This window comes from Dufourea novaeangliae, unplaced genomic scaffold (genome assembly GCF_001272555.1).
Source record: "Dufourea novaeangliae isolate 0120121106 unplaced genomic scaffold, ASM127255v1 scaffold22, whole genome shotgun sequence".
NCBI classification, from domain to species: domain Eukaryota; kingdom Metazoa; phylum Arthropoda; class Insecta; order Hymenoptera; family Halictidae; genus Dufourea; species Dufourea novaeangliae.
Genome location: NW_015373898.1, coordinates 361,340 through 375,851, shown reverse-complemented (window position 1 = coordinate 375,851; position 14,512 = coordinate 361,340). Strand labels below are relative to the sequence as shown.

Sequence of the window (14,512 nt, the reverse complement as noted above, 5' to 3'; positions counted from 1 at the left end):
TATTTTACTTCAAACGGTGTGAATTCATTGATAGAAGTAAGTACATTTTTGTTTAATTTTGGTTTATGTAAATTCGCCTGTGAAAATGTGAAATCACGTAGGTAAATGTCCACAGTTTAGTAATAATAATATTTCAGTGTAATATACTATACATACATTTTACTATGATAAATTTCATTTTGATTTTGATGTTTTATCAGATGTCGACATACTTAACCAAAACATGCTTAATCAAACAGTTTAGGAGACTTAGCTACTAGAGGATATATTCACGCTCGAGTGTCTCGAAAATGAAGCGATTATGAAATAATTTTATTTTATACTTTTTATTTATTGTTTCGTATAGAATCGCCATCTTTCCACTTGTTCTAATGTAAACATCTTCAACAAATTTGAACGCATTGAATAACACGAACGAAACGAAATGAATGCACTCAATGGCTCTATAATCCTAAATAGAACGACTAGCTGCTGGTGGTAGATCTCGATGTTGCATCTGTCACAAATCATCGCAACAACTAAATAACGCTGGGGTACAATGACCTTCCCTTTCCGTGAAACTCTGAGAAGTGATCTGTCGCGAATGTCTGCAGCAACGGAGATTTAAGGGAGTGACTGCTCCCCAGTAATCCGGATAATCAAAATGTTATGACTAGACTGCGGATTTTATGCATTTACAGCCTACAGGGATCTGTGAAAAAGAATAAAAGGCAAAACTATCATCGGATCCAATGATTTTCTATTTTTGTCTGAACCCAATAAGATACTTAAGAGAAAAAATAAATTTTTATATTTGCTCCTCTCTTTATAAATTACTTTAGAAAATGTAATTTTACATTGAAATCCGCTGTCTAGTTATGACAATACATTTTCTCAGACCTTTTGCAATTTTAATTACGATATGAAGGAATTAGTGCAAATTAAAAATTTGTGTATTTTCAAATGTTCGTCATGTTTATCGACCGATCGAAGTAGATGTACATTTGCCATCGGTAATTCTTGTGTTAATAAACCCTAGACTGATTGTGTACTCTATGTATTATAGTTCTCTTTTACAAAAATTGTAATAAGCACCGTTTTTTTACAACGCTTACACTAGAATGTACACTCACGAGCAAACTCGGCTTCCACTAGGGTAAAAAATAACGCAGGGAAAGGGTCTCCTACCATTTGGTAAATTTATTCCAGGTAGTGAAATAAATGTTAAATCGAATGTTAATTTGGCATACATTTCAGTACCTCCAAATACCAAGTGGTAGGAGGCCTTTCTCTTACGCCACTTTTTCCCCCTAGTGGAAGCCGAGTTTGCTCGCGGGTGTACCCTTAAACCAATCGAAATATCAATTTACCTTTCCTATAATATCTACTAAAAAAATGTTTCACGCCATTGTATAACATCCGATAATAAACTGACCACAACGGAATATGTATACGATTGAAGGAAACCGTATTCTTTCGAAATGCCACGAGTACCAGTCGGAAAGAGCAGAGCGCGAATCCCCAAAACGAACGCGACTCGGAGGCACCATGAGAAATTCTTTGACCGTGGTAAACTGGTCGCTCGAGTGCGCGTCGAATAGTTCCAACAGCGCCGTTCGTGGAAACGGTGTAAATGCGGCGAGTTTTTTCACTGGGGGCTCAATCATGAACGTTGCATCGAAACAGGACGAGGCGTAAAGCCGTGGCTATTAGAAACGCGCGCTCGGAACAGGACAAATCGCCACGGAACCAACGTACGTACGTGTCCCGTCCTACATTTCGCGGCCTACAGAGCCGACAGATGCGCTGACAAGCGAGAATCACCTTAAAGGTTTGCGCTCACGACAGATTGCACCGACCACTGATTGATGCGCCCGAACCAACAATCGCGCGACGGATCCGCGCTACCACCAGCTTCCCTATTCATCTTCTTCTTGCGGCCGACACATTAGCGACAATACCAACGTGCATTAAGCGCCACCGGCGACTACTACCACATTTACGCGATCTCCCGCTCATTCGGCTCGCTCGGCCATGCTCGGCCATTCCGTCCAACGACGAACCATCCACATTTTACCGCCACACGGCATTATTTTATAGCCCATAGATAATTTGTACATTGAACTATGCTATGATCTCAAGTAGTCTCAACTCGGTAGATTCAACAATTAACCCTTGACCGTCTACTGAAATTACGAATTTCAGTCAAGTAAATGTACACTAAAAACCAAATAAGACCATAACTGCGAAATCACGAATTTCGGTCTTATTTGCGCATATTCCTCTCGGTTACCTTAGTTACCAACGTCTTAAACAATTGAGCATCGATTATGCCTCGTGTGGCATCATACATCGAGTGACTGTGAAGTACATACGTGCCAATTCATAAGTATTCATATCTTGAGAAATACTTCATTATGTCACCCGGTGTATGAGAAATTCTATCGCCCATGTTACAAAGACCTCTGGTGCTCATCCCAGCTGCGCGCAGCAGTTATGGTCTTATTTGGTTTTTAGGTACCTATATTTTTTTTATGTTCTAAATTATTTCTATCCACGATGAAAAATGTAAAATTGCCTCTAGAAATAAAAATTCTAACCGATTAACACTGACCAAATATGACGCTTTTTGTCAATTCGTTTGTAGTTATTAATATTAGAACTGGCTGTAGTTCCGATAAGGTTCACCTTTCGATTTCTGTGAAACTTCCCTGATAACCAGTACAAGATTCGAGTAAATTGCGAGCAATAAATGATAAAAGTTGTCTAAAATCCATAGTTATCTCTTTCCGCATTTGACCTTGGCTGACAAAATGGTAAAGCAAATTGGCAGAAAGTCTTGCAACATAACCTATGTCAAATTGAGGGCAAAACCAGAACAAGGTTTGCACAAGCCGATTTGTTGCCTACGTTACTCCCAATGTGCGCAGAAATTGTTTATAAGCAAATCTTGCACCAAACTTGTAACCATAACTTTATAACAGGCATTGGACAATATTTGGCTTTGCAAATTTCGCTGACTGGGTTGGTAAAATCGTCCCTAATACGTACTCCCAAATGAACATATGTACCCAAAAACTTTTTTTTGGCGCAATCAAAAATTAACTATGATACCGCTGGAATAATGGGATAATTATTTATTAATATTATAATCCCAGTCAGCCAAACCTGCAAAGCCAAATTTTGTCCAATGCCTGTTATGTATAAAGTTATGGCTAGAAGTTTTATGCAAGATTTGCTATAAACAACTTGCGCGCACGTCGGCAGCAAATTGGCAGAAAGTCTTGTAACATAACCTATATCAAATTGAGGGCAAAACCAGAACAAGGTTTTAAATGCTTTCTAAATTTTACTTCAGTTCTAGATGCCTTAACTTTTCAAGTCTTCAATAATACCCTTGTACATATTATATGTATGCACAATAGTTCGACAATTAGTATCAAAAACACAAATTAATATCAATTTTTTCTATATGCAGATAAAATAATAGTTACTTAATACGTTCGGAGAACAAATCAAGAAATTTAATCTATTCAAATTTTTGTTCCAATCAACTTTCTCCAACTTTTCCTCGGTTTCCCTTGTTGAAGATTTTTAAGAGCTGCAAACATTGAAAATCTTAACATTTACCATACCATACTATTACCACAGAACAGTTTATCGTATTATATCAACGTGATCGTTTTTGAATGAAAATTCTTTTTAATCGCAACTTCCGTAATTTCATTCGAAACCTGACATTTGATCATAATCGGTGTGTATCCTTATTCACGTCAGAAGATACTTTTGACACGTGGTACCAAAGTCGTTAATATCACGGTGGCATTTACGTGTGACCAACGCCTATGCAACCAGCAGGGTTTCTACCTCTTTAAAACCCAAACATCCAACAGTATACATTTGACAGGTTTGATAGCTACGGGATTCATCGGACGTGTCGTTTGGTAGATATGAGATATGGTCCCATGATAATAGAGTGATGTTTTCTTGTTCGTTCAGCCTTTAAATCCCCTTATTTCTAGCCGAATACCTCCACGAACTCTATGAAATGAAGACCCCTTGGCTTTAGCTGAATGAACAAAGTGAGCGTGTAGGGTACTACCAATGACAAATAAAACTTTTCCATTTTATCTTCGTGTAAGTATTCCTAACATACACTGCGTGGCATAACTATAAAATCACCCTAAAATTTCAATTATTCTGTATGATGGTTAAAATAAAATCAAACCATGTCTGAATTCGTGTTGAGAAATAATGATTCTCCAGAAAAGGATTGATTATATTCCCTAGCAAAAAAAATGGTTTATTTTTATTTTAACCACAATATATAAGGATTGACAATTTTAGGATGGTTATATCATGCAGCGTATTGATTGTTTTTTCCCGATGAAAATGAGACCAAACATAAAGTTATTCAGACAATTTTTAGTACTTAATTTGTATTATACTTTATCAGTCCCAGATTCTGTTCAATTGAAAACTATCTTCGTTTCAACTTCTTTCAGCGGTAAGCATCATCATTCGTCATCATATCAGAAAGATACAATTAATCCTTAACCTTGATACGGCCCTCAGTTTATTAATATATTTTGAATAACGACGAGAAGGAAAATATATAAAGACTAAACACAACTTCATTATGCTTTTCCCAAACATAAGGTTATATTTGACGAAATGAGGATGCCGTTAGATTGAAAGGGACCCAAAGATTGTAGTCGGATTAATCAAGAAGAACGGATATACATATTCGCTGCGGCTGATCGACCTAAAACTATATCACTACCTGTAACAGAAAATATAGATAGACAATTCACGCATTTTCGCAGAAAGAAAATTATTGTTTTAGAAATTGTACTAAATAATAAAAAAAGCTTAATGATAAATGAAGAACAATTGATATTTTTTAACCAATACTTTGTTTATTTCAGGGTCGCATGCCATTCGTGCGTGCAATGAGCATGGAACAACGGTGGCAAGACTTGGCATCCCTTTTATCGCTACCTGGTGCACCAGACCACTTTGCACATCCTGCACACCCTGGATACCCAGGGCACGGTATAAGTCACAGTCATTATGAAGCTCAACGTAATGTATTGCTTCATAATGCCACTCTGGCTCCACCCGTGGGCGATCTTAATTCCACGAGTCCCTATCATAATGTGGGTGAGTACTGAAACACTATTTTGTGTAGATGGGTAAAAAAGACCTAAAACGAATATGTTAGTAATTATGAAAATGATCTAAGCCATACATCTGGAGTAGTAGAATTCACCAATTTGCGTTACATTAAAAATTTGTAAAATATAGCTGAAAATGAAACTGAGTAGTTAATTCTTAAATTAGATTCAATTCGTGCGTGAAACGTAAAAATCGAAATAATTCAGAACAAAAAAATGGTGTATAAATTAAATCATTTTCATAATTGCCGGCACAAGCACTAAATTTACGCTATAAATAAACAATGTTGCTAAACTTTGTATTTTACAGTCGCAGTTTTCCATTTATTACAAAAATGAAATGTAATGTCTGAAGCAAAAATATATTTATTTGTACCTACAATCAAAATATATGATACAAGCAGTGGGCAATTTTGGAAACATCGTTATGACTTTCTGTCTCGTTGCTATTAATTAAAGAATTAAAATTCTCAAGACTTCATTGCATAAAAATTCAAATTTTATTATTGTCCAAAATATCTTTTCAGCATACTACAATAATGTATTTAAAATATGATTTGTGTAAATGAAAAAAGTATTATGTTAAATAACTTCAAGGAAAATTATCATAAATATCTTCGTCTACATTATTGCAACAGAACTGTGCAAACTTGTATGATAAAAATTATGATATTAACCAGGACAGGATTAAGAATTTTTGAGGCCCGGGGCTATCAAACCTTAAGAGGCCCCCTCGGTAGAAAAGGGGGGGGGGTGGTAATAAAACATACAATAGAATACATAATTCCTCAAAACCTGAAATTTATTCTCAATAAATTAAAATTAAATTGAGTTAAATATTTCTAAGTAATAATGACTTACAAATAAATAATGTTACATATAAGACAAACGCCGAAAAGATATTGGTTAAAGACTTTTAATTAAAATTTTTTTTTCTTGATTTTAATTTTACAAAATCTTTTATTAAATCTTTAAAATCGATAAATCTTAATAATTCAGCTTCAATTGCTAAACGTGTTACGCATGATAACCGATCATTTAACATATATGTATAGTCGATCCAAGCATATTACTCTCTAAACATATTGCGCTCTAAACACAATTTGCAATGGGAGTAGTTAGAAATAATCTGTATGCAATATATACATTTGGTAAAACATCAATTAATTGTCCATCTATGTACTATCCAATTCAACACCTACAAAGGAGTCAGTGAGTTGTCTTTTTGATCTTGAATTTTCATGCAACTAGAAAAAAACCTTCAGGTTGTAATTTTAATAATGCAGTGAATTGCTCTAATTCACAAACAAAACTATCCTGTACATCTTTCGAGTAAATTTTCATCTCTGTTTATGGTCAGTAAGTTGCATATAAATCCTAATAAATCAATGATGTGAGTATAAGCTTCATTTCGCTTTTTAATTCTGCTATTAACTTATGAATCATTAAATAAATTTTCTAATTATTTCAAAAAGGAAACAATATACAAAAATTCATTCAATTATTTTCTATAGCCCCCCCCCCCTTTGATCCGAGCCTGGTATTAACCATCAATGAATAAATATTGATGATAAGCTATTAAATTTGTTCAAAATATTTGCCAACGCGATTAATAATACAACAAATTCAGATTAGTGTAGTAACTTTCAAATTGAGTCATATAAAGTAATCTTAATAGAAATTTATATTGCGAAGTTGTGGCGATAGATTTGTAAAAAAAAATATAAAAATGACTAACCAGATCGAAAATTCCGATTTTTTTTAAACTTTGCAGGTTTGTAGGGAACCTCAAGAGAAGTATAGCACAATTTTTGTTTTTGGCCCAATTTCAGTTCTTCAGAGTGAAAACGTCCCTTGAAGGTAGATAGGTGTTTCCATATTTCCTTGTATATCTTTAAAACTATCGTAGATATACAACAATGGTTGTAATAAAAATTGAATGGTTTTTTATGCTCTATAAAACGATGCAATTAAATTGATAATTAATAAAAGTGGGGGGGATGTTTTTATTTAAACAAAGAATTTTTATGAATTTAATTGCATCGTTTTATAGGGCATAAAAAACCATTCGATTTTTATTATAACCATTTTTTTATATCTACGTTAGTTTTAAAGATATACAGGGAAATATGGAAACACCTATCTACCTTCAAGGGATGTTTTCACCCTGAAGAACTGAAATTGGGTCAAAAACAAAAATAGCGCTATACTTCTCCTGAGGTCCCTTACAAACCTGCAAAGTTTAAAAAAATCGGAATTTTCGGGTTAACGAACTTCCCTTGTAAGAGTATGCAATTTTCACTGTAATCTTTTCTCTAATGCATAAAATAAATTGTTAAATGGTGATATACATATATTATATGCATATATATAATACTGCGATTTTGTAACTTGTCTTAACTATGCATTGTCTCGTATTTTGTTTCGTAACACTTTATAGTGCATAAACATCGAAATAACAAATGATACAAGATTTACAACTAAAGAAATTCTGTTTACTATCTAATCTTTTAGAACTAAAATACTCACTGCCACAGGTGGATCGTCAAACCTGGGTTCAGCGGTGGCAACATCAATGAATTTGACAAACAGTAGCGAACCGATTGGTGCAGAAAGTGGTGCAGCATATAAATCCGAACCGGCCGAAATGATGTACTATCATACAACAACAGCAGACTCGATTAACCAGACCACCGATGGTTTTCTCTCATCTCTCCTTAACGACGAAGATTTACATCTGATGGACATGGCCATGAATGATGGTATGTACAAAATTTTCTTTCTTATTCTTAGACAAAATTTCATAAGAGTCTAATTAACTAATCCAGAATAATACAATCATGAAAATGTTGAAAAATAAATACTTTTACTTTTCATTAATATTTTATTACAAAAAGGAACGTATAAAAAAACACTTAACATAATATTAGAGAGTATCATTTTATAAAATAAAGTACGCTTTATAGGATTTGATCTCCATATAATTTGCTCTTAAAAGCTAACATTTGTACGATCGATGGAGAAGTACCATAAACTATATCGAGAGGTACAAGAGATACGTATCTTCGTAAATTATATATTAGTTCTTAGTTGTGTACGTCGCATCAACAACGAAGGTAACATTCCGTTATTTTGTACTTAACCGACTTCTAAAGAGGTATACATGTTTTATTTTAAATACATCACTGACCATTGTCGAAAAAAAGTAAAAACAAAATTGAAACTTAACTGAAAAATATTATCATCGTACATTAATAACATAGACGTAAATATACGGGATTATAGTAATTTTGTACCTCTGGCGTAGTAAATGAATGAAGGAGCATTATAATATCCTCTTTCTGATGAAATTATGACAGAAATACATAGGTTAAAACAACAATTTTTACCACGGTTCCTCTGGTTCAACTGGTACAGAAGGCATATAGGCTTCTTCACCGTATTGTTCTCCACCTGCTTCAAACTATAGGAAAGAAAAAGTACACATGTAGCACCCACTCATTACAATTTTAGTTTGCAATTTGGCATTATTAAAATTTAACTTACCCCTCTTATATCTTGTCCTCCAAATCTGTTTCCTCTTCCAGGCATAAAGCTTCTACTTGAATTTCCACATACTAGCCAATCTGGAACAGGTTGACTTGCCTGTTTCAATATTCTGACAAGATCATCTCGTAGAGGTCCATCCTCTTCAGAGTCGAAAAATGACGTAGCTCTACCACGATTGCCTACACGGCCAGTTCTTCCAATTCGATGAACGTATTCATCGATTCCCTTTGGCAAATCGTAATTTATAACATGAGAAACATTTTTAATATCTAAACCCCTAGCAGCAACTGCTGTAGCTACTAGGATCAACATTTTTCCACTTTTGAAATCAGCTAATGCTTCTTCTCTTTGCCTTTGTAATCTGTCACCGTGAATACTTGTGGTGGGATAATTAATTTCAGACAAAAATACTGCTATAAAATCTGCCCTCTTTTTCATCTCCACGAATACTAAGGTACCTTTTAATGTACCTGCATCATTTTCTCTTTCCAAGATTTCTTTAAGCATCTCTCTTTTCTTCCTTTTTTCGACTTCATAAAAATTTTGTTCAACATCTGAACATGCTCCACCTACAATACCAACTGCAAGAAATAGGTAATTGTTTAAGAATCTCTTTGCCAACATTTGCACTTCATCTGGGAAAGTAGCAGAGAACATTAATGTCTGTCTTTCGCTCAATGGAACCATTGAATCATGGTCTACAATCCTCTCAATGCTAGGTAGGAATCCCATATCCAACATACGATCTGCTTCATCCAATACAAGAAATCGGACAGAAGAGAATTTAATCCTTCCTCTGTCTAGAAAGTCTAATAATCTTCCAGGTGTTGCCACAAGAATGTGACAACCTGCAGAAAGTTTTCCCCCTTGATGCATTACGGATGTTCCACCATATGCAACTACAGTCTTCAGAATGGAATGTAAAGAAAATTTAACAATCTGTTGCCAAATTTGTATAGTTAGTTCACGAGTAGGCGATACAATAATAACTTGTGGCTCACAATATGACGAAGTTATAACTAAATCTGTAGGCTTCTCCAATAAAGTATTGATAATGGGAATTGCAAATGCAGCAGTTTTTCCGGAACCTGTTTGTGCGCAAGCCATTAAATCACGGCCATTCATTATAATTGGTAAAGCATGTTTTTGGACAGGAGTTGGTTTTGTGTATCCTGATCTTTTAATATTCTCTAACACAATACTTCTAAGGCTAGTGGTTTCAAAGCTCTCTATTGGTTCAGGTGTATTTTCTCCACTTACTTTAACTTCAATATTATCATATTTGTCAAAATTAATTCCCATGGAGACACCATTTTCAAACAAGGAATTTTCATCGGTAGGCAATTCTGGTGGAATGTACACTTCTCGAGGTTTCTCAGGTTCTTCTTTGTCATTGTTATCACTGAAGCCATTAAACTTTCCCCTAGGCCTATTACCTCTGTCATGTTGTTCATCATTATCACCATCCCCATAGTCATCATTTCCTCTGTACCCACTGCCGCCATCATCGTCATCTCTGTTTTTGTCTCTGAAACCTCCACCTCTACCTCCTCTTCCTCTAAAACCACCTCCTCTATCACCACCTCTACCTCCTCTACCTCCTCCTCTACCTCCTCCTCTACTTCCGCCTCTACCAGATTGCCAAAAATCATTGCTATTATTGTCATATGGCCAATTATTGTCATTCTTTCCTGCTACCCAGGTATCATTGTTATTATTTCGTACTATAAAACCACGTCCTTTTCCATAGCTACGTCCACCATCATCGACCTAATTTTAAAAGCAACAAACAGCAAGTTTAAATATCGATCACAATTATCCAATTGTTGTAACAAAATCAATGTGTTTACTAACATTCTCTGAATTTGAAGAACAAACTTGAACGCTTTCTTGTCCCCACTCATCGTCCATTATCACCTGCCAAAATTTTACAATAAATTGTACGTATAAAATTGAAAATAATTAATTTATCAATTAATAAAATTGAAAGTAAATAATTAAATATTATATATGCGTCCTGAACTTTATTAGTGTATATTGTTAAATGCAAAAAGTTGAAAAAACATTAAATGTGTTTCAAATTATTCCACGCATGTTACTACAAAATTTATTATTAAGTAATTTTTTGCTTGATAATATTTAGGGAAACGTAGTTCTTGAAAATACGGTAAGAAATCAATACAAACAGTTCGACATATCTTAAGTACGTTTACATAAGCGTCAATCGGATTTCCGAGATTCAGCAAAAAAGGAAGCTATCCAGCAAAACAACTTTGCTACCGTTTTTTTCTTTGACCTAGCAGTATTTGGAGACTATTTCTTGAGCATTTTAATATAAAAAGTTGACATTCGAATAGTGCCAATGATTAGTTTTGGATATAACAATAATCCCTGAGGCGTTTAAAACATTCCTCTTAAATATAAACAAATGACATTTAGTATTAGTAGAGTACTCGCAATTGTTTAACGCGTAATAGGTATACACGTGCACATCGGTAAAATAAAGCATTGCGTTCACTGACAAATATGGCCGAATGATGATATTGACAGAATGTAAAGCTACTTCTAGTAGTACTTACGTTTCAATTATTGATAAAAGAGTATCAAGAGAGATAATCTGGTTGATTTGGCCAGATGAATCTGTGCGTTACTCCTCGCTGATAGTCGTGAGCTGATACACAATGAAGACCGGCTCGAAGAGAAATGCTGACGAATTTAACCGTCCCCACTGCGAACAAAGGCTTACAGGGTAGCCAACTTATTCAACGAATTCTCGCGAATCAGCTATCGAGTTTTGGCGGAGAACGCATGCGTGTTGCATACTGTCGCCATTATTTACAGCACCGTATTAAAGATTTGTAGAACTCGTACCTTCTTCGACATGCTTACGCCGCATGAAAATTTGTTACATAAATTAAATTTTAATTGTTTTGAGAAACTGATATGATAACATACAGGATAATAACGTCATATTTCATGAGTGTTTTAGAAACAAAATAACAATCACTTTGTGAACGTAGGAAAAGAGATTTAAAAAATTTAATTTTGAATGAAAGTCATTTGAATACAGAGATTGCTTACACATTTTATTAAGAAAATACATGTATTTAAAAAAAGCGGAGAAAGTATTATTCTTTTGTCTCCGCGAAATTATTTAAATTCATATGCACAATAAAATGTGATGAATATAAGGTGCGTTGTTTGAAGGACATACAACTTTAACGGAGAAAAAAGGAATATGTACATACGTGTGATCGAAACTGCGGTCCAAATTAAGACGAACAATTATCGGTATTTTGCAAATGCGCTGGATAATAAATAATTTACTGAATGCAATGCACACTACATTTAGACATTACTATCGATGACTGAAATAAATGGTTGGTTTTTTAATTAACAGTGTAAAGAACAATTCATCACTTTATGTACAACAACTTAATGTATTAGATTTCTTTTTACTCATCCTTTTCATTGTATTACCTGACATGAAAGTTTTTCACAAATATGTTTTACGAAAACGTGTTCATCCTGTCACTTTCGGTACAACTATACGGAACCTGAAAACATTGCTTCAGATGAAAGACCAAGGTCAAGTTCTCTGCCTGATCTGTCATCATAATAGACGTTTAGGAACAGTCGGAATAATTACTTTCGAAGACTTTTATAAAACTTGTAACAGTTCATTCCATTCATTGTCAAAATAATTAGTCATGAAATATTTGTCAAATGTTTAATTTAAACAGCAATAACAATAATTTAAAAAATAATTTACAATTCTCATTTTCGCGGATTTTTATAGACCTTGAAATAATTCATTCAATAAGTTGCCGTTAATAATTAGCTATGAAATTTTTTAAAAATATTTATTGTAGACCATCATAACAATACTTTAAAAAATAATTTGTACTTATTTTCATTATCGTGGTTAAAATTTTTATTCATTACTACTTTATGCACGTTGTTAGTGTATTGACTAATATTTAATTTATACCTACTGAATGTACTATTAAAACATAAAATTGTACAGAATTCTTTATATCAGGCATAAAATTTTATTCTTTTTCTTCTTAGGTACAGAGAGCACATTCACACGAGCATAAAATTGTATGTTTCTAAGAAAGGCGATTCTTTCTCTGCTTTATTTAGATACATTTCTGTGTAATTGTAACGGTAGAACAATAGTTTTAAGCCTGGATTATTTGTTTAAACAAAACGTTATTTAATGTGATGATGCACAGGATACTCAACAAGTTATTATTTTTTATTCAAAACAGATGATTTACAACAAATGTACTATAATCACCGTCAAGGCCCGTTTGAAGTATAAAAAAAATGAATTACCCTGGAGGTATCAGTGATAATTAAAATGATCACTGTTGTATAATGTCTTGCAATCTGACGAGATCGAATCAAGATATCTGAATTTTTGTCGAGAAATTCAATTGCAAACATAATTAGAATATAATAAAACCATGTAGATAGATTCTATGTCGATCAATACATATATTAGTTTGAAAAATAAGATTATTTAAAAATAAAGGAAATCGAAACTGACAGTCTGTGATATATTGGTAGCTATTTAAAATTTAATTTGAAGATTATAATTTTATGTATAATAATGCCTATATAATGCCTTTGCCCCCCCCCCCGCCCCCTCTAGGCGGAAAGAAAGTTAGTTTCGCACTACTTTAGAAGAAAAAAAAATTGGATTTTGCCTCCGCTCCTTCCCGGAGGAAAGAAATTACATTATTCCCCCCGAATGATACCTAACCTGACTACGCACATGATAATAAGACAAGTTTCAATGATTTTCAGATTAACAAAAATCTTCATAATATGCACAATTGCTTGTAACAATTTATTATTACATTATTATAATTAACACATTTATCTCAATAATTGTCAGAAATTTATATAAAACTTTTAAAAAGATAGGAAATGAATTAACAAACATTCTTTCCCACTAAAAATTCGTCGATATTACCCATTGTTGAATACTTTTATGAATGAAAGAAACATTTTATTTATTTGAACAGTTCTAATATTTATATTTTCTAGCAGACCTAATGAAATGGAAGGTTTATTTACATTCATGTATAGAAAGGTTATGGAAACCAAACTATGATGTCTATTTCAAATTTCTCGGTATTATTGACTAGTTGGAAAAAAGGTTCTGTGATTTTATCACAATACAAACATTAGGGAATCATAATCTTCGTGAAATCTATATTCAACTATGCAGCAACATTAGAAAATTAATAAGTTCTTTCAAGATTTTATGCGCATGTATATATATAAAATATATATTATAATTTATATTTTAACTTCATTTTTAAAACGCTTTTTTGCTAAAAATTTGTTTATAAATTAAAATAATTGGCAGTTACATAGACAGAAGTTCAAACTATATAAAAGCTGTGAACGAAATTACTATCTCATTAATGTCATGGATTTACAATCAACATTTTATACGTGCAGATTTGGCCGTCTTCGCCTGCCTTTGTACTGATAATGTAATACTGAACGAATGGAATATGAAAACGTTATACATATAGAAGCTAGAAGGAAAACACTTTCTATTGTTGTTTGATTGAATAGTAGTTGAAATTTGATTCGAATTTACTGTTCATAAAATATTGTGCTTTATTTACTTTCGGGTAACTAATGCATTTCTGAACTATTTAGTAGACAAGTACTTTTCCTATTTAATGTTAACATGTATCACTGTCATGTGGTAAGTGAAAACATTTATTCTAAGAACAGACTGTTTTTTCAATTATTATTTTGAAAAACATCAATATCAGTAA

The 14,512-nt window shown here is 33.4% G+C and overlaps 2 protein-coding genes across 2 annotated transcripts in view; one reads left to right on the top strand and one right to left on the bottom strand.

Annotated features, from left to right (window-relative positions):
- LOC107193405 (nuclear factor erythroid 2-related factor 1) overlaps positions 1 to 14,512 on the top strand; it is a 203,242-nt gene that overhangs the window by 148,133 nt on the left and 40,597 nt on the right. The window contains exons 6-7 of the mRNA XM_015582846.1: positions 4,908 to 5,142; positions 7,694 to 7,918. Of these exons, the coding sequence (XP_015438332.1) occupies positions 4,908 to 5,142; positions 7,694 to 7,918 (460 nt within the window). The remainder of the gene's footprint in view (positions 1 to 4,907; positions 5,143 to 7,693; positions 7,919 to 14,512) is intronic.
- Positions 8,021 to 11,457, bottom strand: LOC107193406 (ATP-dependent RNA helicase vasa). Its single transcript, XM_015582847.1, has 4 exons — positions 11,285 to 11,457; positions 10,560 to 10,622; positions 8,703 to 10,475; positions 8,021 to 8,619 (listed from the first exon to the last, which is right to left on the bottom strand). Exons 2-4 carry the CDS (start codon positions 10,614 to 10,616, stop codon positions 8,542 to 8,544), a joined length of 1,908 nt encoding a protein of 635 aa, XP_015438333.1. The 5' UTR covers positions 10,617 to 10,622; positions 11,285 to 11,457; the 3' UTR covers positions 8,021 to 8,541.